This window comes from Aythya fuligula, chromosome 25, assembly GCF_009819795.1.
Source record: "Aythya fuligula isolate bAytFul2 chromosome 25, bAytFul2.pri, whole genome shotgun sequence".
Classification (NCBI taxonomy): Eukaryota; Metazoa; Chordata; class Aves; order Anseriformes; family Anatidae; genus Aythya; species Aythya fuligula.
In genome coordinates this window covers 3,938,730-3,962,624 of record NC_045583.1, presented here as the reverse complement: position 1 = coordinate 3,962,624, position 23,895 = coordinate 3,938,730, and the positions used below count along the sequence as shown (strand labels likewise).

Genomic DNA, 23,895 nt, shown 5'->3' with positions numbered 1-23,895 from the left:
GGCGCACGGAGCCCGCAGCCCCGGCGGCGGCCACACGGCGGAGCACGGGCACCGCGCCCGGCCCTGCGCCCCCCCCCGCCGGCCCTGGGGGGGGTGCTGGCTGCAGCCAGGTCGTATTTTGTTATTATTTTTTTTTATCATTTTCTTTCTTTTTTAAAAATGTTCCCTTTTATATATTTTTTTTAAATTGTCGGGTTTTTAATTTTTCCTTTGATTTTTTTAATTTTCCTTTTCCCAATTATTTCCTTTTTTTTTTTCTTTTTTTTTTTAATTTTCCTTCTGTTTTTTTTTTTTTTTTTAAATTTTCCTTTAATTTTTCCTTTTTTTATATATATTTTTTTATTTTCCTTTTCTTCCTTTTTTTTTAAATTTCCTTTCCGTCCTTTTTTTTTTTTTCTTTTAATTTCCTTTTTTTTTTTTTAAAAATCCCTGTTTTTCTCTCAGGTCACGGGTGCAGCTCACCATCCTGGGGCAAGAGGAACCCCCCCTACCCCCCCCTGGGGATGCACCCCGGCATCACGGCACGTACCCAGGGTCTGCCGGGGGGGCCGGTGCAGCGGCGCAGGGGGGGGGGAACAGCCCCCGCTTTATTTACAAAGTGGGCCAGGGCTGCCGGGAGCATAAAGGGCTCCTCAGAGACCTTGGCTCGTGCTCCGGCCAGGCGAGAGCTAAAATTGGCTCCGTGGGAATTCACTGGCAGGCTCCGAGGGCCGGGAGGGAGACGCAGCGGGGCTGGGGGGGGGGGCTCTGCTGAGCGTGGCCCCATCCCGTGTCCTGGGGGGCTGGCGGGTGCCGCGGGTGAGGCTCTCGGCAAAGGTCCCCGTGGTGCCGGGGTGGAGGGCTGGGTGATGCTCGGGAGCTTTTCCCACATCCCCATCCCCTCCTGCGGGGGTGCAGGGGGGGGGACAGCTCGGTGGCACCCACAGCAGCCACCCCGTGCGCGTTGGGGGGCGGCACGGCCACGTAGCCAAACACCCAGCAGCCTGCCTCGCTTCTCCATCACCTCCCCAGCGCGGCACCCCCCCCCAAAATGCCCCACCTGCCCCCCAACCCAGCCCCAAACTCAGTCCGTCAGCACCACCAGCTCGCCGTCGCTCTTGTCCTCGCCCTCCGAGTCCTCGTCCTCGCTGTAGCGGTACATCTCGCCGTCGGCCACCGAGTGCCCGTCGTCACCCCCGCCGCCACCGCCACCGCCGCCACCGCCACCGTCGCCTTCCTTGAGGCTGCGCGTGTTGACGATGACGGGCATGTTGGGGTCCACGCTGCGGGGCAGGTAGTGCTCCATCAGGGGGGGCGTCAGCTGCATGCCCACCGCCCGCGGGTACAGCACGTCCGAGGAGGCGGGGGGCATCTGGCTGCCCTGCGGCCTGCGGGACAGGGGAGGAGGGGGGATGCAGTCAGCTGCTGGGTTTGGGGAGGGGTGGGGGGGGTGCACGAGCCCCCTTTCTGCCCCCACCCTATCACGTTACCCTATCAAGTAGCCCTGCCGTGCGTCCTGCCGCCGGTTGCGCATCAGCGCCTTGTACTCGCCCACGCGCAGCCGCTTCCCCTCCACGATGCACGTGCGCTTGGGCCGGGGCTTGTACTTGTAGTCGGGGTATTTCTCCAGGTGCTGCCGGCTCAGCCGGGCCTGCTCCTCGTAGTAGGGCTGCTTCTCCTGGTTCGTCATGGATTTCCAGCGGGAACCTGGGCAGAAAGGGGTTGGGGGGCGCACGGTTTGCTCCTGCCGTGCCGCGGCTCCCCCAGCCTGCTGCAATGAGCCCAGCGCGCACGCTCCCGTGGCAGTCGTGCTCGTGCACGTTCCCCTTTTGCTGCACACACCTGGATTCGCACAGGGCAGCGGGACGCGGCCCCAAACCGTGGGGACCTGGGGAGATGCGGCTGCCCCGGGTGAGATGGGAGCCGGGGCTGATGGCACCCATGGGGGCCCCGTGCCGCAGGTGGCAGTGCCAGGAGCGGGTCCCCAGCCCTGACCTTCCCGGCACCTCTCCGGCCACAACTTTCGCCTCTCTCCCCTCTCCAAGGTAGGGTGAGCAGGTGCTGCAGCTAAAATAGGCTGTGCCAGCGTGTGACTCCAGTTCCCCTGCTGGCTGACCTTTATTGTCATCTCCGCCAGCACCCGAGGCAGGAGAGCAAAGCGGGGGGCACGGCACAAAGGGTGCTGCCCGGGGCCAAGCTGGGGGAGAGACAGGATCAGCCCCCTCGGTGCCGCACCGAGGTCTGAAGCTGGATTTGTGTCCAGGGCTGGGGAGAGACGGGCACGGTGGGAGCATTGCAGCGGTGGCCACCAGGGAGCAGGAGCTGGGATGGCTCAGGCGAGGCGCAGGGGCTGCGGCTGCGGCTTCCACCGCGCCAAGGGGGCGCGGGGGAGAGCGAGCTCAGCTCTTTCTGCAGGTGCACGGTGGAGGACGAGAGGCAGCAGCCACAAGGGGAATCACAGCGGGCCACGGGGAAAGGATTCAGCCCACTGGGAGCGGTGCAGCCCTGGGACGAGGTCCCAGCGGGGTGTGGGATCTCCAGCCGTGGAGATGCTCAGGGTCAACAGCGCACAGCCCTGAGCATCCTCATCTGCCCGTGGAGTCAGCAGGGCTCCGAGCAGGCCTTTGGGCTGGACATTTCCACAGACCCCATGCCCTAAAATCCTCTTTGGGCCTCCCCATCCCTCCCTTGGGTCTCCTTCGCCCCCCAGCCCAGCCCAGCTCCCCGGGGAGCATCACCACGAGCCGGGCACCCCAGGGAAAGCGCAGCAGGGAGGCGTGCACGCCCCACGTCCACCTTGCTCAGGCCTCCTCCACCTGCTCAGCCCTTCGTGCCGAGCCCACTTTTTCAGGAGCAACCGTGCCGGAGAGCACGCAGGAACCAAAACCCCCCCGATCCGGGTGAGCACCGCTCGCCTGCAGGTATTCACCTGCTAAATTTGCACCCGCGAGCGGCTGCCAGGCAAAAAAAAAAAAAAAAAAAAAAAAAGAAAAACCAAACCAGCGCCGGTTATTTAAAGCCACGGACATCGAGCGTGAGAGCAACCAGCACACCACAGAGCACCCGCTCCCAGACTCCCCCCCCGGTCCCCGGCGGTTGCGAGCAGATCCTGCCCGCACGTTCCCTCAAAGGGAAAAGCCTGGCGGTTGTTTCGTTTCTTCTTTAACGAGCGGAGCTGCTAAAACGAGCCGGCGGCGGAGCGAGGTGCGTGCGCTGGAGGTGAACCCACAGCGGGGCCGCGCCGCGCCGCCCCACGCTCGGCTTGGCCCTTGGGACGGGCTCGCTGGAGACCGCACCGCTCGCTTTTAATAGCCGGAGGCTGGGGCGAAACGGCCGCGGGGAAGGGCTGGAGAGGCAGCGAGCTGCCGCAGGGCCACCGGGGTCGCGGGGCTGGGACGTGGCGGGATGAGGATGCTGCTGCTACAGGCACCACGAGGGTGCCGAGTGCCGGAGCAGCATCCCCGAGGGGTGAGGAGCACCTCGGGGTGCAGGGAGCGGGGAGGATGGAGGGGGGAAAAAGAGCAGAGGCTGCGCTCAGGTGGAGGCCGGTTGGAGAGGGTGGCAAAAACGCGGTGCCGGGCTCCAGAATTGTCCAGGACACCATCAGGCAGAGGAAGGATTTGCCCCACAGGACCCTGCCGGTGCTCTGTAGGGCCAGCAGGTGGTGGTCACCCATGGGGTGATCACCCAGGACCCCCCGGTGTGAGCAGCACCCAGGGACCACGGGGTGGCCAAATGCAGCAGGTCTGGGCCCCTCCTCGTCCCTGCCACGCAGCGCCTCCCGAAAAACCTCCCCCCGTCCCTTTTGGCGTTTTTAAGACCTTGTCCCCACAGCTGCACCAAACGCCAGGAGGAGGTTTCGCTCCTCGTTTCACCCCCAAACCACAGCCCGGGGCTGCCCACCCAAGGGGCACTCACCCAGGATCTTGCTGATGCTGGAGTTGTGCATGTCGGGGAAGGCTTGCAGGATCTTCCTCCTCTCATCCTTCGCCCACACCATGAAGGCGTTCATGGGCCGCTTGATGTGGTTGTTGTTCCTGGACTCGGGGAAGTGCCGCGAGCCTGCGAGGCAAAGCAGGGGCCGGATCAGGGTGGGGGGGTGAGGGGAATAGGGTGGTGTGTCCCCCCCCCCGGGACCTGCTGCGTGCCCCCCTGCCCTACCGTCCATCTCGCAGCTGAGCAGAGCCTCGTCCAGGCGGTGCGCGGGGGCCTCCTCCAGCCGCTCCTTCACCGGGGAGGCGTCCAGACCGACGTGATCCTGCGGGGAGGGGGCTCAGGGATGTTACGCCACGTACGGAGACCGATTGGGGTGAGAAAAGGCGGATTTGGACCTGGCTCACCTTGCGGTAGGGGTGGCTGAGCGCGCCCTCCATGGCCCCGCCGTGGCCGTGCAGCAGCTGCCGCGCGTCCTGGATGGCTTTGGTGATGGCATCGCCTTCGCCCAGGAAGCCTGGTGGCAAAACCCGGAGAGCACCCGTCAGCACCAGCACCCCAAAACCCCCGCGGCACCCATCCTGCCCTCGCAAACCCAACAGGAGCTGCCTGTGGGGTCGCACGGAGCTGCGGGGTGGGTGCTGCCCACCGCATCAAGGTGGGACCCCATGGAGCAGAGAGGTCTCCTGCACCTAGGAGGTGCCCAGGATGGACGAAGGCTTTTGGGAACCCACCCAGAGGCAGGTTGGACGGGCTGGTCTGCAGCTCCCTCGTGGCCCCGTGGCTCGGCGTGAGGGATTGGCAGCTGCTCATCTTCAAACTGGGCGAGCTGGAGGCACTGGGGAGCTCGGAGCCTTTGGGTTTGGCCGTCAGGTTCAGCGGCTGCGAGGTCTCCTGCGGCGGAGGAGGGCAGGCAGGGTGATGCGCTGCCCACGGCCCCCCAGCTGCGGGGTGTTTTTTGGGGGGGGTTTACGGATGCTTTGGGGCTGTTACCTGCATCTGGAGGTGGCTCGAGCCGCCGGGTCTCTTCAGCGTGGGAGGAGGGGGGCTGTGCAGCAGCTGCACGGGGTAATCCACTGCGGGGAACAGAGACGGAGGCGTCGGGGGACGAGGCCACCCCGCAGGGTGCCCCCCCTGCGCCCCGGGGGACCCCGCTCACCTGGTTTGCAGGGGATGGGCTGGATGGGCAGCGCTATCTGGGGGTCCTGCGTCACGGGGAGAGGCTGGTGGCTGGGGGTGAAGGCGGGGATCATGACGTACGGCATGTTGACCTGCTGGAGGGAAGAGGGGGAGAGGAGCGGAGAGGCCGGGTGACCCCCTCCCCGTGCGCGACGTCCCCTCGGGCTGGCCCCGCGGGGTGATCCCCGCCTTTACCTGGATCTGTTGCTGCAGCAGGTTGATTTTGTGCTGCTGCTGGATGAGCTGCTGCTGCTGCTTCGCGATCTGGCAGGAGGGAGACAGAGGGGCTGAGCCGCGGGAGCAGGGAGCCCCGAGCCCCAGCGGGGCACGAGCTGCCCTACACCAGCAAAGCAGAGGCTGCGGAGGTCCCCGTGGGCTGCCGTGGGTGGGTAGGGTGTTAGCTGAGCTGTCCCCAAGTCACCTCGACAGGCACGAGGTGAGAAATAGGCTGGGATGGGACCGTGTCACCCACACCCCATGTGGCAGGGGTGTCAGCCCCGCACTTGTAGCACCGTTTGGGCCACTGCTGAGGAATAAAGGGATGTTCACAGAGAAAGGAGAGAGCAGTCAGGAAGGGCACACGATGATGAGGACCTCCTTTGGCTGCCGTCCTCAGCAGGCAGAAGGAGGACGGACAGCTACGACCGAGCCTCCTGGTAGCGAGGAGCACGATAGGAAGCCTTGGGATGGGCATGGAAATTGGGGTATTTTCTGGGCAGACACCAAAACCCTTCAGCCCCCGACACCAAAGCCACCTCCCCATCACTTCTAGGGCGCTCCTGCCCCTGCTCCTCGTCCCCTTGGTCCCGTTCCTATGTCCAGAGGACACCAAAGCCATCCCCGACGGGACAGTCCCCACGGCCGGGGGGGTGCCCGAGCCCACCTGCTCCTGCTGCTGCCTCGCCAGCTCCATCTGCTGCTGCTGCTTCTCGAAGAGCATCGCAGCCATGTTCTTCTGCTCCGAGTGCGCCGTCAGGAGCTGGTCCCGCAGCGTGGACAGCTGGTTGATCATGACGAGGAGCTGCAGCTCCTTCTCCGCCAGGCTCTCCTGGGTTCCTGCGCCAGGGAAGGAGCCGCGAGGCCGCGGGTCAGGGGGCTTGGGAAGGGGGTGAGCAGCATCAGGTGGGCGAAGGGTGGCCAGGGGGCCGTGCATGGGATGTTTACAGACCCCGATGTGCTCTACCATCCCTATGTGTCCTCAGAACAAGCTTTCTTTTTTTTTTTTTGGAGGGAGGAACCCTCCTCTCCCCAAAAAATCAAGTGAACTTTTTGGTTACGAAACACCAAAACGCACAAAGCTGCGCGCACACCCACTGGTGGGGGGGGAGGGGGGACACAAAGCTGCCGGCCCCGTGGGCACCGAGGAGGCAGGGAGGGGACCTCACCCTTCACTTCTTTGGTCTCGGCAGCGTTTCGGCCCAGCAGCCGCTCCTTCCAGTCGCTGGACAGCAATTTCTCGATGGTTGGCATCACTGTCCCCAGCGGCGGGCACACGGGGAGGCAGGAGAGAGGAGGGGAGGAGAGGAGAGCCACGTGAGCACAGCATGGGATGGTGATTCCCATCCCAAATCTTTCCGAAAACAGCCGGGGGGTAAATCACAGGAGCCTTTCTTACCCTCTTTTAGGTTCTTGTTGAAGTCCAGCTTCTCCTGGCTGCTGACAGCCGGCTCGAAGGCCGAGCGCCGGGGCTCCAGCGCATCGCTGGCGGGCGAATGGGACTCCTGCAACGCACACGGGGACACCTGGAGGAGGCTCCCATGGACGGGGACATCCACGGGGCTCCGGGCAGGCGGTGCTGAGCCGGTGGGATGCTCAGAGCCAGCCCCACCAGGCTGGCTACGGGACCACGGGACCCTGCGGCACATCCCCATCCCCTGGGGAGCAGCCCTGCTGGAGAGCATCTCCGCTCCTCCTGCGGCCAGGACTCGTTTGCAGGAGGTTGTTGCTAATTTTTTAGGCTGCCCTGCTCCTCTGGGCCCGGGAGGGCTATGAGACAGGGGGAGAGGATGGCCGAGAGCTACTGAAATGGGAAAATGAGAGGGTGACCGTGTGGAGGAGGTGTGCAGGCGGCCACGGAGGGCTGCAGGCCAAAGGCAAATCCCAGGGCTGACCCGAGAGCATCGGCAGCGGCCAGAAAGCCTGGGGGAGCCTCAGGTTGCAGCCTCATTTCCTCAGGATGAGAAATAAAAGCTCGGGGAAACAACAACCCCCGTCTGCCCGGGGCGGGATGCAGCGCGCTGCCAGCACGGTGGGACCCGGGCTCGGTCAAGGCCAGGACCAGGGGGCTGGAAGGGGGGTGACAGCCGTGGGACCCACCTGTGGCAGGGCCTGGGGGTCCGTGCCCTCCCTCGGCGGTGGTCCCGGGGGGTCACTGGGACGGGGCTCGGCGCTGGGGGCAGCCCCCGGCGGGGACTCGTAGCCGCCCTCCTTCTTCTCCTCCGTCTTGATGCTGCAGTTCACCATGCTGCCCGCCCCATCGAGCTCCAGGTGGGGAGAAACGGGGCTCCTCATGGACATCCTGCGGGGCCAACGGGGCCGTCAGCGGGGTGGTGGGGTCCCTCTGCTCCCCCCCACCCCAAAGCAGAGGGCACCCCTTCGCCCAGCCCTGCCCCGTAGCTGGGTGCGCCGTGCCGATGGTTTGCAGGGGTGTCGGTGAAGCTGCGCCCTCGCTGTTCTGCGGGGTTTTCATGACCATATCGGGGCTCCCAGCCCTTGGTTGGGTACCACAGGGCTCTGAAGTGACCCGGGGGGGGGACACCGAGCATCACCACGGACAGCCTTTTCCATGGGGTCAGCCAGTGCCGGGTGGCAGAGGCCGAATTCCCAAATGGGACAAGCCGGGACCGCAACGGGATTGCACGGGGGGCGAGGGGAAGAGCCCGACTGCGGTGCTCCCTGCGGGGATTTCCCCTCCTGGGCCACCAGCCCTCAGGCTGCACGGACTGGCAGCAAACATCGCCCTCCCCAGGCTCAGACATCGCCCTCCCCAGGCTCACAAATCAGGGAGGAATAAAGGGGAAAGGGGGCCATGAAGGATGGGGTTTGCGCCATCGGGGGCCAGGCTGGAGGGTGCAGGACCGCAGGGGCCACAGGGACTACAGTGTGCTGGGGGGGTCTGCACCCTACAGCAGGGACCCCAAAAACCTGCTGCAGCCTCCGGGGGCTCACGCCTGCCCCCCAGCATCTCGGGGCCCCCCTAAAATGGGCTAGGGGCCGAAGCCGGCTGCCCGACTCGGGGGCAGCGGTGACACAACAAACAAAGGGCAGCTCAAGCTGCGAATTAATCAACCCGCTGAAAATAAAACCTTCCTCTCAGGAACTTCAAACAAAAGAAACGAAAACAACAAGGCCGGCTGGGTAATGAAAAGCCAGGGCTCTGAATAGGGGACAAAAGGAAGTGGAACAATGGGGTGTTGGACAAAAGCAATAAAGTAAAGGGAAGTGTGACAGCTCAACAATGGGGCACTGTGCGCGCCAGAGTTTCTGATCTTAGCAGGGCTTTTTTTAATCTCAGTTCCCTGCCCTTCTCCGAACAAATCATTGCGCTCGCCGGGCTCGTGGGCTTCCTCCCGGCCCCGGCATCGCACGGGATCTGCCCGCATCCTGCAGCACCGCCCGCGTCGCCCCTTCCTGCCCCCAGCCCACCTCGGGGGGCGGCCAGGAGGGGACCCCCGGCACTGCCACCCTGCGCGTCCCGTCCCTCCCGGCCTCGCCGGAATAAAAACACACCCCGTGTGCCCTCGGCACGCCTCGGCCGGGGAGGAAAAGGGCGCTTTTGGCACCAAAACGGGGATGGCGGGGAGCCAGCGGGAAGCCGTGCCCTGTGGCTGCGGGTGCTGCGCCCACCGAGCCGGAGCTGGGAGAGCAGCAAGGGGCTGGATGTGGGCCGTGGGGAAACCGAGGGACCAAAGCACGGTGCTCATTGCCTCGGGTGGTTTTATAATCTGGGGAAGATGCGGGAATAAAGACGGGAATAAAGACGGAGTTTGGCTGGGCGCTGAGCGCAGCTCCACGTGCACGGAGCGGAGCTGGGGGAGCAACAGCAACCACCTGAACCCAGCACGGGGAAGCAAAAAAAAGCACTGAGGGCACCCCTGCACCTTCCTCCAGCCTGTCTTGAAAGGCAAAAATCCCGCTCCTCACCTTCCTGCCCCTGCTCTCCCCTCCTGGACCGCATCTCCTACCAAATCCCCCTCCTAGGGCAGGTCACCCCCCTGTGGTCCTTAACCCATGTGGCCACTGGAAGTCCACTCTTAAAACGGGGCTGGTGCTTTAATAGGGGGCTGCTGAAAGGGGCCTCCTTGTGGGTTTATTGTACGGTTTGCTGAACAGAAAAAAAAAAAACATATATATATAGAGAGAGAAAAAAAATGAGAAGAAAAAGGAGAAAAGCGCACAGTTCTCTTGTTACAGGCTCGCTCTGTACCAGGCCTGCGCCGGCAGGCTCAGGTGCTCGGCTCAAGAGCTCCTCTGTTGCGCAGACAATAGGGACGGGGACAATTGCCTTGGCACCGGGAACACGTCTTCATGGAACAGCTCTTCACCTTTAATGTTCCCCGATTAATGAAGGGTGGAGGGGAACGGCGCGCGGATGAGAAGTGCCCGCCTGGGGAGGCAGAGCGCAGGCAGGATTCGCACCAAACGAGTGCCACCAGCCCACGGCGGGGGGATAAGGCGTCCCCAGGAGCCTTTGGGCAGCACGAGGAGGGCTTATTACGACCACCAAAGCCCTAAATCGTCCATCCCCTGCAAGCACCACCCGTTTACCTCACCTCCGAGAGGCCCCAGCCGCTCTGTGCCACCTAAACCTCCAGCCCAAGGGGCTGCCACCTCGGGACGGCGACATCCCGCTGCCCTGCCGCTTTCCTGCCCCGTTAGCACCCCTCAATGGCACGTCCTGCAATTCTCCCCGTGTGCCGTGCCACCCTTCCTGGCTGCAGGCTGATCCTATCTGCCCCGCCTGCGGCTCACAAAACGGCTCCAAGGGGCAGGGGCAGAGCCGGCAGCAGCCTGGCACCGTGGTTGGGGATCAGTGCGTGCCTCCTGCTGACCCCCCCTGGCCTCCAGAGCCTCTCCTGCCTGTGGGTTTGTTGTCCCAGTCGCACAAATGGAGGAAAAAGGCAGCAGTGTGTGCTGCGGGATGGGTACGGAGGGTTTCTGCTCGCAGGGCGGCTGCCTGCAGCTCGGCAGGGCTGGGGCGCACACGCTGAGGCTCGGTGAAACCCAAACTCTTGTAAAAACACCAGCGAGCGCAGAGGGGGGGGGCGGAAAGCCACAAGCACACAAAGTCCCCTGAGCTGCTGCAGCACGAGGTAGAAGATCCCATTTCGGCGCACAGGAGATCCCATCTGGGCAATTCCACCTCCTCGTGTCCCAGGAGAGAGGCTGAGCGCAGGAGCTGGCTGGGTCCTGCACCCCTGCTCGCCCCAGGGCTGCTCCCACCCCAACGTTTGACGGGGCGAGTTGGGCTGCCCAGCTTTTATTCCTGGCCCCATCACGTAGGCCAGGAGAGCTGAGAGGCCGTCATGTTGTTTTTTTTTTTTTTTTTTTTTTTTATCTTTTCCTCTTTCTCCACAATTACAGCAGAAAATTATCAGTTCAGACATCCCTCCCCAGCCAGGGAGAAAGCACAAAGTGCAAAAAGCCAAAAACCCAAGGGGGCACCAAGAGCGAGGCCGGCATGAAGGCACCACGGGCAGGAGCCACGCATCAGCACCACCACGCTTGTGCCCCCAGCACCCCCTGGGGAGAAGGCAGAGAAAAAAAAAAACCCACGCACAGGTTTTCTCCTTCCACACAGGCCCAAGGAATCCCTCCGGCCACCGGCACAGACAATAGCCCGTCTCCTGCCAGACGAGCGGGCCGCTTTCCTGCCAGACTTGGAATGTCCTTTCGGGGCCCTTTCCAAGCCTTTCCGCCCAGCGTGCCTTCGCACATAAAAGAACGGATGGCTTCCTCCTGCCGGGGCCGCGCCGTGCCCGCGGGGGTGGCCGAGGTGAAGGCCCCCGGCTGGGAAGTTCACGGGGTTGCCATTTTTGGGGGATGTGGCACGTCCCCCCGGTGGGCTCCTGCCCGCAGAGGGGACAGCAGGCAGCAGCTGATGGGAGAGGGGCATCGGTGGGTGACAAAGAGCGGGGTTGTGGCTTGGCATCTCACCTTCCTGAGCGCTGGGGGGGCTCACGAGGGATTGCCATCAGGCTCCAGACCCTGGCCTTAAAGCCTACCTGCTGTCCCCACCACCATGCTGTCACTAGCGGGAGGAAACGGTGACCTTTGGGGACACCGGTGGGGACACGGCGGAGCTGGGAAGCGCAGCCTGCATGGCTCGCAGCCAGGCAGCCGCAGGAACCGGCGCTGGGGCTCTCGCACAGAGCCCTGCACAGATCCTGAGGATCGCCACCCAGAACCGCTCAGCGAAAAGAAAGTGCCGGACCCCCGGCGTTAACTGAAAAAGCAGGATTTAAGCCCAGAAGATGTCCGGATGCCGAGCTTATCCAGCAGCAGAAACGCCACCGCCACGTGACAGCCATGTGTCCGGGGGACACCGAGCAGCAGCGGCGCTCGCAGGGCGCACGGTCCCCAGCTCGCACCCATCCTGCCCCAAAAACCAAGGCGCTGCAGCAGCGGAAACGTGCTGCATTTGGGCGAGCCCGAGCTCTGCACATCCTCTCTAACACCTCACCTGCCCCCGGCATGCCCGCGGAAAGCCCCGGCCTTTTTCCCAGAAAGCTGCCGAGAGCTCGGCTTGCTGGAAAAAACACCAAATCGGTGCCAAGAAGGGCGAGTTTGGAAAGCCCTGGGGCTCCGTCCTGGCAAAGCCTTGGGGGCTCACGGGCAAATCACTTGGGATTCCCACTGCCCAAGCAAAACAGGCGGCGCTTTGTCCGGCCTCCAGCAGCTCCTCGAAGGCAACGTCACCACTGGGGAGGATAACGGCCTCCGGAAACGTCGGGGCGAAGCGGTGACACAATGGGGACAGCGTCAGCGTCACGGAAACCCCCAGCCAGGGGCACCTGTGCCCCCCCGGCACCCAGCTCCCTTCTGGCCCCGATCCCACGGGGCCGGGACTGGTGCCCCACAGGGGAAGGATTTTTCCCCTTCGCTTTTGGGGCTCGCATCGTCACAGCTCCGGCACGGCCTCCTCTGTGGGGGCAGCACCAATTCTCCATCACTGAGATGGAAAGTAGAAACGCCCGGCTCCTCTTACAGCCTGGCTCTTGCCCCTAAAGCGATTACCAGCAGCTCGAGCAGCATTTCGTCATTCTGTCCCCAAACCCGACCTTCTCCAAAGGCCTCTGGGCTGCAGCTAGGACTGCTAACGAAATGCTCGTCTTGCTGATGCATGCCGGCCGGGGAGCCCTTCGGATGGTCGGGGAAATCTAAGCAGTCCTGCAAAACTTGGGGAGGGAGGGGAAAAGGTGTTAATTGCTAAATTCACTTAAGGATCCGCACGAGCAAGATGGAGAAAAAAAAATGAATCTGGGGGCATGGCAGAGGGGAAGGAAAGGATCTGGGGGGCTTGGCAGAATGGATCTACATCATGCAAGGAGGAGAAGGGCCTGGGTTGTGCACGGCGCCTGCGAGCAGCAGCAGACGGAGTCCTTCCAGGGGCACCCTGCTCTTGTGGGAAGGGGAAAGCAAAAACCTGCCTGAAAATGGCAATTTCCAGGCACCGCGTGCGCCCTCCAGATGCCGGAGCCCATCTGGTCCAGCCCGTGCAGGTTTGAACCACGCCGCTCCCCCCTCCTCCCGATGCCCCCCCCTCTTACTAACAATTTCCAGCGCGCACTTGGTGCTGCTTTCGTAGGGCTTCTGAGGTTTCTTTTACCACCTGGCTCTGGTTTCTTATGAAAGGGCCGAGGGACGCATCACGGCACGGTGCCTTCCTGTCTTACTCAGCTGCTCCCTCCCCGTGCTGCCTCCCAGCACCAGGGCCTTGCTGGGACCCCCCCTCTGCCATCCTTTGCCCCCCTCCTCCCCATGTCCACCCCCATCTGACAGCGAGCAGAGCCCCAGAGTGCTGGCCCAGAGGGAATTAAATCACATGTGATTTACCAGCACTTACCCTACGGATGCAACAGCCGGACTCATGCTCTGCCCGCCCTTGGCTGCACTGCTGTGAAGCTATATTTTAAAGAAAAGCTTCAAAATAAGGAATAAGAACAACCCCGAGGCTGCCACAGCAGGAGGCGAAGCCCAGCGAGCAGCACGTGTTATTTTCCTGCATGTTTTCACCCCGGAGATGGAAGCAGCCGGCTCCTGCCGCGGGGTTTGCCCGGCGCTCAGCACCACGCAGGGACGCAGCCTCCCGCGAGCCCGGCCGACAGAGCCCACCACATCCCACTGCACCCCAGAGAGCAGCACCCAAGCTGAAAAAAAAGGAGAAAATCAAAAAAAAAAAGAGGTGGCCGGAGCCGGCTCGGGGTGTAAACTGGCACGGGTCCACCGCCTTCGCAGCTCCGGCCCAAACAGATTTTTCCTTTAGCGAGACGAGTGACGGGATGGGTTTAAGTAGGGGAAAAATTAAGCTGCACATCAGGTGGAACTTCCTGGCCGCGAGATTTATGAGGCGGGGAGTGATCTCATCAGGGAAGCGGAGGAAACTCCGTCGCGCTGGAATTATTTAAAGCCCTGCGAAGCCCAGGGGGAAGCGGGCGCGGGGAACAGTCCCAGCGGCTGCCACGTGATGGGCAGGGGAGCGCGCCGGTCATCCCCGCTTCCTGGCCCTGGGACGAGACAGTCCGCGGGGTTTTTGTTGTTGTTTTTTATTTTTCCTTCTGGTATCAATAAGGAAAGGCTCGCGCACCAGCCTCGGCTCTGTAGCTGGATGCGTTTCTCACCCAGGTCGGCGTGAAAATGGCTTTAGCTAGCGCCGCGCCCCGCAGCAGGGGGACCAGAAGGGGACAACCGGTGGCACCAGGGGGGGGACCCGCTGCAACCCGGTCCTGGGGAGCAAGGAGGGCTCCGAGGGGGGCTGCTGGCTGCAGATGAGGCCAACCAGGGGGGGAGCAGCCCCTCCTGAGCCTTCGCAGAGCTCTGCACCCTGCACAACGCCGGCGGGAAGCCACGCGGCTCGGCGCAGCGGCGCTTTTGCACGCAGCGGCACTCAAAGCGCTCTCACTCACAGGGCTTTGAGAGCAGTGCTTTCCTCTGAAGGGCTACAAGAGAAAAAAAAAAAAAAAAACCTCCCCTGCAGGTCTAAATCCTCCAGGGGAAAACATAAGCCCTGCAACCGTAATATTTTCCAAGACCCCCTTCCTTTCTTCCCCTTTATCACAAGCCCAGGAGATAGCGATATCGAAGCATGTTAGCAAGATGTAGAGGAAACAGAAGGAGAGAGGAACTTTGAAGAACGTGTATTTACTCTTTCTTTACTTTTTTTCTGCACCAGAAATAATTTTTAAACACGCCTCCTCCTTCGCAGAATGCTTGCTGCTGGAGGAAGCAGCAGCAAACCTGGCCCGCAGCACCGAGCCCGCACACGAGGCACCTGCAGGGCTGGCAGGATCAGGCCCACGGCCCCAACACCAGCGTCCCACAGGGCAGAGGATCCTGCTGAGGTCCTCAGCACCTCTCCCAGACCCAGGACCCCTTAAATCCCCCTGCCTCCCCCTCCCCATCGATACAGCCAGCAGCCTGCTCAGCCGCCACCTCTCCCAAGGCAATCGATCTGAAGCGAACAATCCATTATGGGAAAGAAATTCAAGAAAAAGGGGGGAAAAAGGCAAATGAAGGAACCCTTCCCGTAAGGGGAGCAGAGCCAGGAGGCGAAGGCCGAGGCCAACTCACCCGGCACCGCGCGGCGAGCGCCGTCGCCCTCCTTTCCTTCGCAGCCTCTCCGCACCCTGGGGCTTATCGAGGGGCCCGATCTCGGTGCACGTTTTGTGTAATTTCACTCACTCAGCATTTCCAGGCAGAGCACGGGGCACGTTTGACTCGACTTGTTCCTAAACAATACTTTCCTATCGCTCGCTGGAGGGGCGAGGACGTTTGACCCTTTTCCTCTCCGGCTCTTACCCCAAGGCGCTCGGCTCACCCCGCACCAGAGCTGCGTGCCGGGGCACTTTAGGACCAAGGGTCCCCGGACATGGCACGGAGCACGATGCACCCCCCTCTCTCAACCCTTGCTGACCTTCTCGTGCCATTTTCCACCTTCCATCCATGTCATTTTTTCCAGCTGCCCCCAGGTTCGGAGGGGAATTCCCTCTGGGGGGGGAATCTGGTTGCCCCCGTGCTTCCCACATGAGCCAGGCTCACACGTGAGCACCCGAAGGAGCTCGGGGGCTCCTCAAAGGTGGCACCGAAGACAAAACCCCCACGTTCGCATGCTTCTGCCTGCTCCCCAAAACCCAGCAGCCTGCAGCGAGCCGGAAACCTTCGGTTTCACCTCCTGTGGCTTTGTAACTGCAGCAAACGGGTCCCTGAGCCCAAGCCGTGCTGGCTCCCTTGGCCACCGAGGCCACCTCGCCCTCCCCAGCTGCTGCCCGGGCTCGGGGCAGGGGCTGCCACCACCTCCCAGCTGCTGGGGCCGTTTTGACATTTGGACAACAGATTTTTCCTGGTGTGACAGGAGTTGTCGGTGCCATGGCCAGAGACCCCCCCAAACCATCGCACCCTCGCTGTCGGCGACCCAAGTCCCGACCCCGCCGTGGTTCAGAGCTCAGCAGTCACGGCTGGCCGGGTCAGGATGAAGACCCCCGAGGAAAATGCTTTCGGCCCGGCTTCTCTCCCTTATTAGCAGCAGCCAGGGTCGCTCAGATGCTGTTACTCTGATTTACGGGGTGGATTCAGGCCCCCGTGGTAAGGACTCGGCGGGGAGCTCATCCCCACGCTGCTCCGGGTGCCTCCAGCAGCAGCAACGGGGCTCACAACACAGGGCTCAGTGCAAGAGAGAAATCAGAAGGGCTGGTTCATGCCCCAAAAATGTTGCTATAATTGCTTCAGCTCGCCCCCATCCTGCTGCAGCTGCTGGGGTCCTCTGCAGAGGGGCCGTGCGGCATCCCCCGTGCCCAGGGAGCTCACCCCAAGCACGGCGCTGGGGAAGAGAAGGGGACAGCTCGTGGGGCAGACCCGGCCGAGCACTGGGGCTGTCTCCAGCTTGCAAAGTGTCATCAAGGCGGGCAGGGAAGCCTGGAGGGATGGGGACAGGGATGAGGATGGGGTCTTGGCTCACACCTCCATGAAACCTCCTCTGCCGGGGTGCAGGGATCCGGCCGATGCCTCCCAGCCTCACATTTCTACCACCTCCTTCCCTCCCCGCTCACCCACCCTGAGCACGTTTTTTTTTTTGGAAGCTTTTCTGGCATGGGTTAAACCATCCCCCAAATTAACACCGGGGCAGCTCCTGGTCCCAGCTCATCGCTTCTGAGCCTGCAGAGCTCCACAACCAGCAGGGAGACGAGCGAGCAGCCTGGGCGGTGGGGGGAGGCACTGGCCCCCATTTACTGCAGGGCTAAAGGGCTCCAGCAGCCACCACCCCACAAACCGAGACCACCCCACCCAGCCGGGTTCGCGCCTCACCCCTCTCCCCGGAGGAGATAAAGCCCACGAAATCCTGGTCACGGCAGAGAGATTTGGGGACGAGCCCTCCCTGCCCCGCCAGGATTATTTTCAGCGCACAACAACAAAAAAAAAAAAACAACAAAATGCAGCGAAGGGGAGAGCAGAGACTCTGCGGCGAGCAGCAGGCGGCTCTGCCCTGTGGCGAGGGGGTGTCCGATTGCCCCCAGCCACCCCCGTGTCCCGCAGCCCACAAGGGGCTCTTTGTGGCCGCGCAGCCCCGCTGGCACCTGTCCCCCCGCGCCTTGCTGTGTCCCCAATTCCCCTCGGGTCCCCCAGCCTGCAAGGGGTTTTGGCAGCCCCTGGCTCCACGTGCCTCGTCCCGGCTGGCTCCTGCACGGCTTAGCGGGGCTGGGAGCCCACATTTGCTCCGTGCACACACACACACACGCTGTTTTTTTTTTTGCAGGGGGTGCAGCTCAGGCAGCAGAAAGAGGCTGAGTGTGATCTGGGGAAGGGGTTTTTAGCGCTGCCAGCTGGAGCTGAGAGCGCTGCCGCTGGGCACGGGAAGGCCAGATATTGCAGGGATTGCACCCAGACACCCAAATCGCAGCCCAGGAGCCTCGGAGAGGGGCAAACACTGCCCTGCTGTGTTTGTGCCACGCAGCTACGGCTGGGTCCCCCGGGGGCCACCCTCACGCTACCCCCTCCAGCTCCGGGCATCCCTTCCCCAGAGCCTGTATCATAGTGAAAAAACTGAGCAGGAAAGCTCCTTCAGCCACTGGGGAATTCACCTGCCGAGCCCGTGGGGATGGCGATGTCCATGTCCGTGTCCGTGTCCGTGTCCGTGTCCGTGTCCGTGTCCGCTCTGCCAGCAAACCCCCCCCCCCACGCCGAGCAGCCCCAGAGGCAGCTCCTGTGCAGCCCCTGCCCCAGGGGACTCGCTTTCCGGCTGGGCGTGCAAGGTAGAACAATAGGGCCGAGCCCTCTATTGTTCCAGACAAAAGATAAGCTGGGCTCTGGCATTCCCCGACCGTTCCCCGACGGGCGGGCAGGCGGCTGCCGCCCTGGGCCGGGGCAGGGCCTCGCTAAATTCCCCAACCCTGGCTCCAGCAGCTCCTGGCAGGTGGAGAGGGGCTGCAGGAGGTGGCTCCCCCCTGCCCAGCTCACACCGGACCCGCTCCATCCCATAGCCACCAGCTCCATCCCATAGCCACCGCCACCATCACCCTGCCCTGTGGGATTTGTCCCAGCCCTGCCCCGTCCCCAGTTTCTGGAGACCTCAGGATGCTGGGGATGAGCTGTGCACCCGGTGCTTTCCCAGATGTTTTTCAGCCCATGGTCCTGTCCTGTCCTGTCCTGTCCTGTCCCCTTTTCTCTCCTCTCCGCACTTTTTCTCCTCTCCAGCCCCATGCAGCCCAGCACTAAGGGCCAGTGCTGCCACCCCTGCTGCTCTCATGCTCACCCCGCACGGGACAGCGGGCACAAAGCCCCCTGCCAGCCGTGGGACAACGCCAGGAGGGACAGGGGGTGCCCAGGACCGGGGATGTGTCTCTGGCACAGCAGGGGCTGAGCGTGGAGCCCAGCAGCAGCCCAGGCTCTGCGTGCCCACTGCAACCCAGCGCACCACCATCACCTACCTCTGCTTTATTTTCTGCTTTTTCTGTTTTTTTTCTACTTTTTCCCTGAACGAGGCCATAAAACGGAGCCACCCTGCGCCACCAGCACCCACCCAGGAGAAAAGAGGAAGACGACGAGGGCCCCATCGGGGGGACAGGCTGGCTGCTGTCACCGCGGTGCCGGAGAGGTTGCCAATGCCTCCAGGTGCTCCTCCCGACCTGTTCCTATTTCTTCCCAGACTCCCAGACCACAATAACCCCATTTCGCGAGGGCAGAGAGGATCAAACGCCCCCGCTGTGGGCTCCCTGCTACCCCACGTTCTTTTAATTCTCCTTGTGTTTCATTTACAGCCTGACCCTCTCCTCCCAGCACACCCCGAACTGCCATCGGCCACCTTCACCAGCCAGAATTAAAAAAAAATAACTCGGGCCAGCAGATTTTGGCCGGGACCACTGAGTGCGCACGGGGCTGCCCTAATGATGAGCCCCTTATCTCGATTTTCTCTGATAAGGCAGCCTTGGGGGGAGGCTGCCCGGGCTCTGCAGCCACCAGGCTGCATCTTTTATAACGGTCACATGCCCGCAGCGGGCCTGGCTGGTAATGGAGCATTAAATTATGGCGAGGCAGAATTTCAAACATTTCGGAGCCATCTCCCGGGCGGCATTCTGCAGGGGAAGGGCCGCAAAGGGAGCGGGACGAGGCGGCGGGGAGGGCAGCGTAACACCCGCAGCAGCGGCTTTCTCCCTCAAAACCGACACATTTTTAGCTAAAAGCGGCTGCAAACCTGTCCCGGCTCCAAGGTGCTGGTGCTGTGCTTGGAGGCGAAGGGGACACGGACGTTTTGGCAGTGTCCCCGTGCCCTGCTCCCCTCCAAGCGTGTGCTCGGGCCGACTCGCACAAAAGCCTTGTGGAAGCCAGGTCAAGCCGCTGCCTCCCCTGCTCATTTATTATTTTATTTTTTTTTACTGCCCTGTCCGAGCAGCTGGGGCATCTCCGACGCCAGCCAGAGGTGCCCCCTGCACCTCCTCAGCCTCTCCTCTCCCCCACCGGTGCCAAACTGGTGGGACTGGGCAGACCAAAGGCCCTTGTTTCGGGGCTGGAGCGCTTCCAGCTTGGGACATATGGTCCTGGAGCAGGTGGGGACGGCGCAGCGGAGTGGGAGGGAGGCGGGGAGGGCTTCCAAGCCGCGGAAAATGTTCCCAAAGTCGATGCCTTTGGCCCCGCCAACTTTCCTCCTGCTGGAGGCAGCAGCGCTGGACGAACCCACGCGTTTCTCGCGCCGAGGAGCTCTGGGGGTACGGGGCACGGCCAGATTTGGCTCCTGAAGACAGTCTCCAAAAGGCACAGGACGGGGTAAAGGCACCGAGATTTTCCCCAGCAGGACTGTCACAAGCCGCCCGAATTTATTTCCCTTTCGTCTGGTTTCTACTGGGCTAAAACTGGGTGGAAACTGGTGATGCATCACGTAAAACTTTTTAAGCATCCCAAGTCTTCCTCCCCGCAGCACAATGAAACCCAAACCTCCAAAGCTGGTGAAAAACAAACAAGCAGAGCTCGGGACAGCCCGGCGCTGCCTGGTCAGGGCTCCACGGACCCCCAAGCAGGGACCGCCCGACCCCGGGGCCACCGCGTCTCCGGCGAGCACAAGTCCCCCGCCAGCCCCTCGGCCAGCCCCAGCTGCTGTCAGACGCACAAAACCGGGCAGCTTCGGCCCGTGGGTGTTTTCTAGCAGAGGGAAAACGAAACAAACATCTTTCATCAATAGTTCGCAGCTTGTAGCGATGCCACGCTCAGCAGCACGGCCGCACCAGAGGAGAACAAAAGAGGCCAGCGGGCTTCCTCCACGGCGTTGTCCAGAGCTGTGGGGAGCAACTGCCCTGCCCGTGAGTGGATTTTTGTTTTTGTTTTTGTTTTTGTTTTTTTTTCCAATTATTATTATTATTTTTAAAAAAGGAAAAATAAACACGACGCGTTTTATTAGCCCGGCTGAGGAACTTTCAGGGCGTAAAAGCAGAGAGCGGAGCCGCGCTGACAGCGCGCCCGCACCATCGGCTGCCGCTGCTGCTGTGCCTGCTGCAGGTTGGCCCTCCGGTGATAAAAAAAAAAAAGCCCGGCTGCTTTCTGCACTCACCCGAGCACACACAAAGCCGGCCCGACACAAAACCGCGCTGTGCTTACAATGGGATGGAGCTGGAGCAAGCCGGAGCGCGGCTTCGCAGCGGCCACACAAAGCCGGGCTCACGCGGGACAGCAGGCGGCTGCGGGCCACCGATCCCCAAGCCCTCAGGTCCCCGTGGTGTGCAGGGTCAAAGCCCCGAGGGTGGCCGAGAACAGCCCCAAAACCCTTCCAAGGTTGCTGGGTTCAGTCGCAAGGCAGAGAACGGGAGGGATGGCGGAGACGAGACGGGGCCAGCTCGGGTGACCCGGCACCCACGGCACAGCGAAGGTCCCACACCCTGCAGACCACCCTCGTTGTGGGGACGCTCCGAGCCACCCCACGAGCTCGCCAGCAAACTTCAAACCCCGCAGCCCCGAGGATGCTTCGTCCACGGGATGCAGCCCAGCCCCGTGTCCCTGCCCTCACCAGCCCACCTGCAGCCGCGGGGGCTCCGAGCCCTGCGTCGCACCAACGCACTCACCTTGGGGGTGCAAAATGTGCCCTGCAGCGCGCTGCCAGCTCCCAGAGCCTCCCATCCCCGACCTCTTTGCAGCCTCGGTGGCGGTGCCTGGCCCCAGCGAGGCTGAGTTCCAGGAAGGCAAAGGGCAGTGAGAGCTGCAGGCTCGGGTGTGCGCCCCAGGAGCCCCCCAGCAAGTAACAAATACAAAAATAAACCCACTGAAAGGCTAGATTTACCGTGCCGCTGCGGCTGGGAGCCTCGCACTGAGCGCAGAGCCCTTCCTCTGCGTCCCATGGATGGATTAAATCCCCTCCAGCAAATAACAAGTTTACGATCTGCCCCATCCTTGCTCCGACTCGCATGCCAGGGCACAGCTTGGGCACAGCTCCCCGGACATTTCGGCAGGGAGACAAAAAGCCCAGCTATTCCCCCCAGGACATCTTGCCTCCCCCAGCCCCTGGCCGGAACAAACTTTGCTCCCAGGGCTGTCCAGAGGAAGATTTGGGTGCTCCAATTTGGAAAGGGTAAAAAAGAAATAAAAATAAGCAAGCAGAGAGCAGGCATGCTGGAGGTAAGAGGAATGACAGCGCTTTGCTTCGGAGAGGAAAACCGTGCCCAGCAGTCCCAACCCAAAGCACCTTCCTCCAGAAAATACATTTAGCGAGGGATAATAAATCTGTAAAAGTTTCTGATCTCCTCTCCTACCTATTTCGCTGCTCGGCAGGGACTTCTCCTCCTGCACATGAGGCCAAAAGTGATGCCAGGGGGGAGCCCAGGCGTGCGCCCCGCGCCCCAGCGCCCGCTCTGCTGCCGGGGGCTGAGCAGGAGGGCAGTGAGGAGGGAGCTGGATGCTGCTGCGAACCCGTCGCTCGCAGCCGATTTCGAAAACTGCCTTTAGCCTGCCCACGTTTGTCAAAGGACAGCAGCTATTTTTAACACAAAGCCTCTGAAATCGCAGGCTTTCAAAAAAATAAAAAAAAAATAATAATAAAAAAAAATAAATACACTGTATCAGTGTCAACAGAATGGATTCTGCACAAAATTAAATTGAACTAAAAGGAAATTGCATGAATTACAAACGCGAGTTATTGGCTCAATAGAAGAGTAACTGAGTGATATTATCTGGTCTGTGCTATGGAGAAAATCACATTAGCTGAGCTAATGGTCCTTTTTCACTCCTAAAATCTATTACTCCAGATTTGCTTTGGAAGTCAAGTGTTTTCCGTGCTGAAGGTACCTCACAAGATGTAACTGAGACTTGAACAATATGCAGCCACGGTCTGTAATTTTTCCTGGGTAGCATCCCTCTCTGGCAAAGAAACCCTGCATAAAATACTGGAAATCATTAGGCTGAGGTGGAAAGAAGCAAAGCTTTGCATTTATTTGCGCATTTCGTATGAAAACCGCTCATTTATGGCTCCCCGGGGGATGCACCTCTCTGTTTGTCTCTTCCACCGCTAACTTTGCCCAAGTTTAACTCCCCCGACCCCACGCAGGGGCCGTGTCCCGCTGCAGGTGCTACCCGAGCCGAGGGCTTACCCCAGATTGGGGTGAAAACCCCAAAACCCCCGCAGCCCTTTCACAGCCCTCTCCACCACCCCAGCAGCTGCAGCACGCCCCCAGCCCACACCAGCTCCTCTCCCTCAGCCCCCAGTGACCCAAATCTCCCCGGAACAGCCCCAAAACCCTGCTCCGGTGTGCAGACAGGACCTGACACGGCTGCTGGGGAGGACACAATTTCGGTGCCGAGCTCCAGCCTCCGTGGGGTCCCAGCCAGCGGCACTCACCCCGCTCCCCAGCGGGGCACTGCTGCTGCTGCTGCGGTTTGTCGAGGCACTTTGTAGGACCGACACCCACCCGTGTGCGGTACCACCGGCAAGTTTTCCTGCCCGGACTCCTAATTCTTCCCCGACGGTGCCGTGGGGACGCAGGGGAGGCCGGAGCGATGGTGCCACACGGCCAAAATCCCCGTTCCCCTCCGGCACCGCAGCAGCATCGCGTCCATCCCCTTGCAGAACAAGGGGGGGGGGAATGGAACACCCCCAAACCTGCACCCCCTCGGTGCTGCCGTGTCACCGACGCCCTCTGAGCAGCCCCAAACCCTCAAACCCCGCGGGACCTTCAGGGGCACGGTGCTGGGCCCTGCCTGCAGCTTGGTGCGCGGTGTCCGCCTGTCCGGTGTCCGTCTGTCCGTGCCCAGCTGGGTGCTGACCCCCTCCCCAAACCCAGTGCCGTGTCTTGGGGGGGGGCGTTGTACCCCCCCAAAAAGCAGGGGGCAGCAGGGACGGGAGCTGTGCGCCCAGGGACGTGGGGACGTGGGGACACGTCCCGCCGGGGAACCGGAGGAGAAAGCGGGGTGGGACGGGGGGGTCCTGGGGAGGGGGCTTCAGATGGGTGACACCGAGCACGGGGGGGGGGGATGCCCAGGGGTTAACCCCTTGCCTGCCAGCCCCGTGCCCGGGTGGGGGGGGAGAAAGGGGGTTCCGTGGTTTAACCCCTTCCCCGCCGTGCTCCCCCCTCGCCCCCGCACGGCTCTGCGAGGGGAGTTTGCGGCCCCCGAACTTGGCAGCAGGGAGGGGGCCGTGCGGGGAAATCCCCGGAGCCCCCTTTTCCTTTTTTTCCCCTTCTGCTTCAAAAAAATCAGGGAGTTGTGGCGGAGGAGGAGGAGGGGTGGGGGGGTCCTGCCAGGCGGTCCCCCCCAACCCAACCCAACAGGGACCGGGGACCACGACTCGGGACGGTGCCCAGCGCCCCGGGACCGTGCCCGTGTGCCCGTGTGTCCCCCCCCCCACCCCAGGGGCTGTGCCCCCTGCCCCTGCCCCGGCTGCACTCACGGCTCCGCCGCGCTGCAGCGCTGCGCCCGGGTCCCCGCCGCTGCCGGTGCCGGTGCCGGTTTTGGTGTCGGTGCCGGTTTTGGTGCCGGTTTTGGTGCCGGTTTTGGTGCTGGCTCCGGTGCTGGTGCTGGCCCCGGTGCCGCCGTGCACGGCTCAGCTCCGCTCCATGTCCCCGGCGCCTCCGCTGGGAGCTGCCCCGGCGCCGGGCGGAGAGAGGGAGCGAGGAGGAGGAG

The 23,895-nt window shown here is 62.2% G+C and overlaps 1 protein-coding gene across 1 annotated transcript; it reads right to left on the bottom strand.

The window, feature by feature from the left end:
- Positions 1 to 423: 423 nt before the first annotated feature.
- SOX13 (SRY-box transcription factor 13) lies at positions 424 to 23,854 on the bottom strand. The gene is made up of 14 exons (XM_032203057.1): positions 23,663 to 23,854; positions 7,408 to 7,609; positions 6,707 to 6,812; positions 6,477 to 6,563; positions 5,975 to 6,147; positions 5,287 to 5,355; positions 5,072 to 5,186; positions 4,906 to 4,988; positions 4,647 to 4,806; positions 4,320 to 4,429; positions 4,141 to 4,237; positions 3,898 to 4,041; positions 1,470 to 1,686; positions 424 to 1,367 (listed from the first exon to the last, which is right to left on the bottom strand). The coding sequence occupies exons 2-14, from the start codon at positions 7,606 to 7,608 to the stop codon at positions 1,064 to 1,066; spliced, it is 1,866 nt and encodes a 621-aa protein (XP_032058948.1). The 5' UTR covers position 7,609; positions 23,663 to 23,854; the 3' UTR covers positions 424 to 1,063.
- Positions 23,855 to 23,895: the final 41 nt, after the last annotated feature.

Bases quoted from the DNA above. Each gene is read 5' to 3' on its own strand.
- SOX13 (XM_032203057.1), bottom strand. From the start codon at position 7,608: ATGTCCATGAGGAGCCCCGTTTCTCCCCACCTGGAGCTCGATGGGGCG. The intron at 6,564-6,706 runs GTAAGAAAGGCT...CGCTGGGGACAG, and splicing joins CAACAAGAACCTAAAAGAGG to TGATGCCAACCATCGAGAAA. The intron at 5,356-5,974 runs GTGGGCTCGGGC...CCCTCCTGCCAG, and splicing joins CGAGGCAGCAGCAGGAGCAG to ATCGCGAAGCAGCAGCAGCA.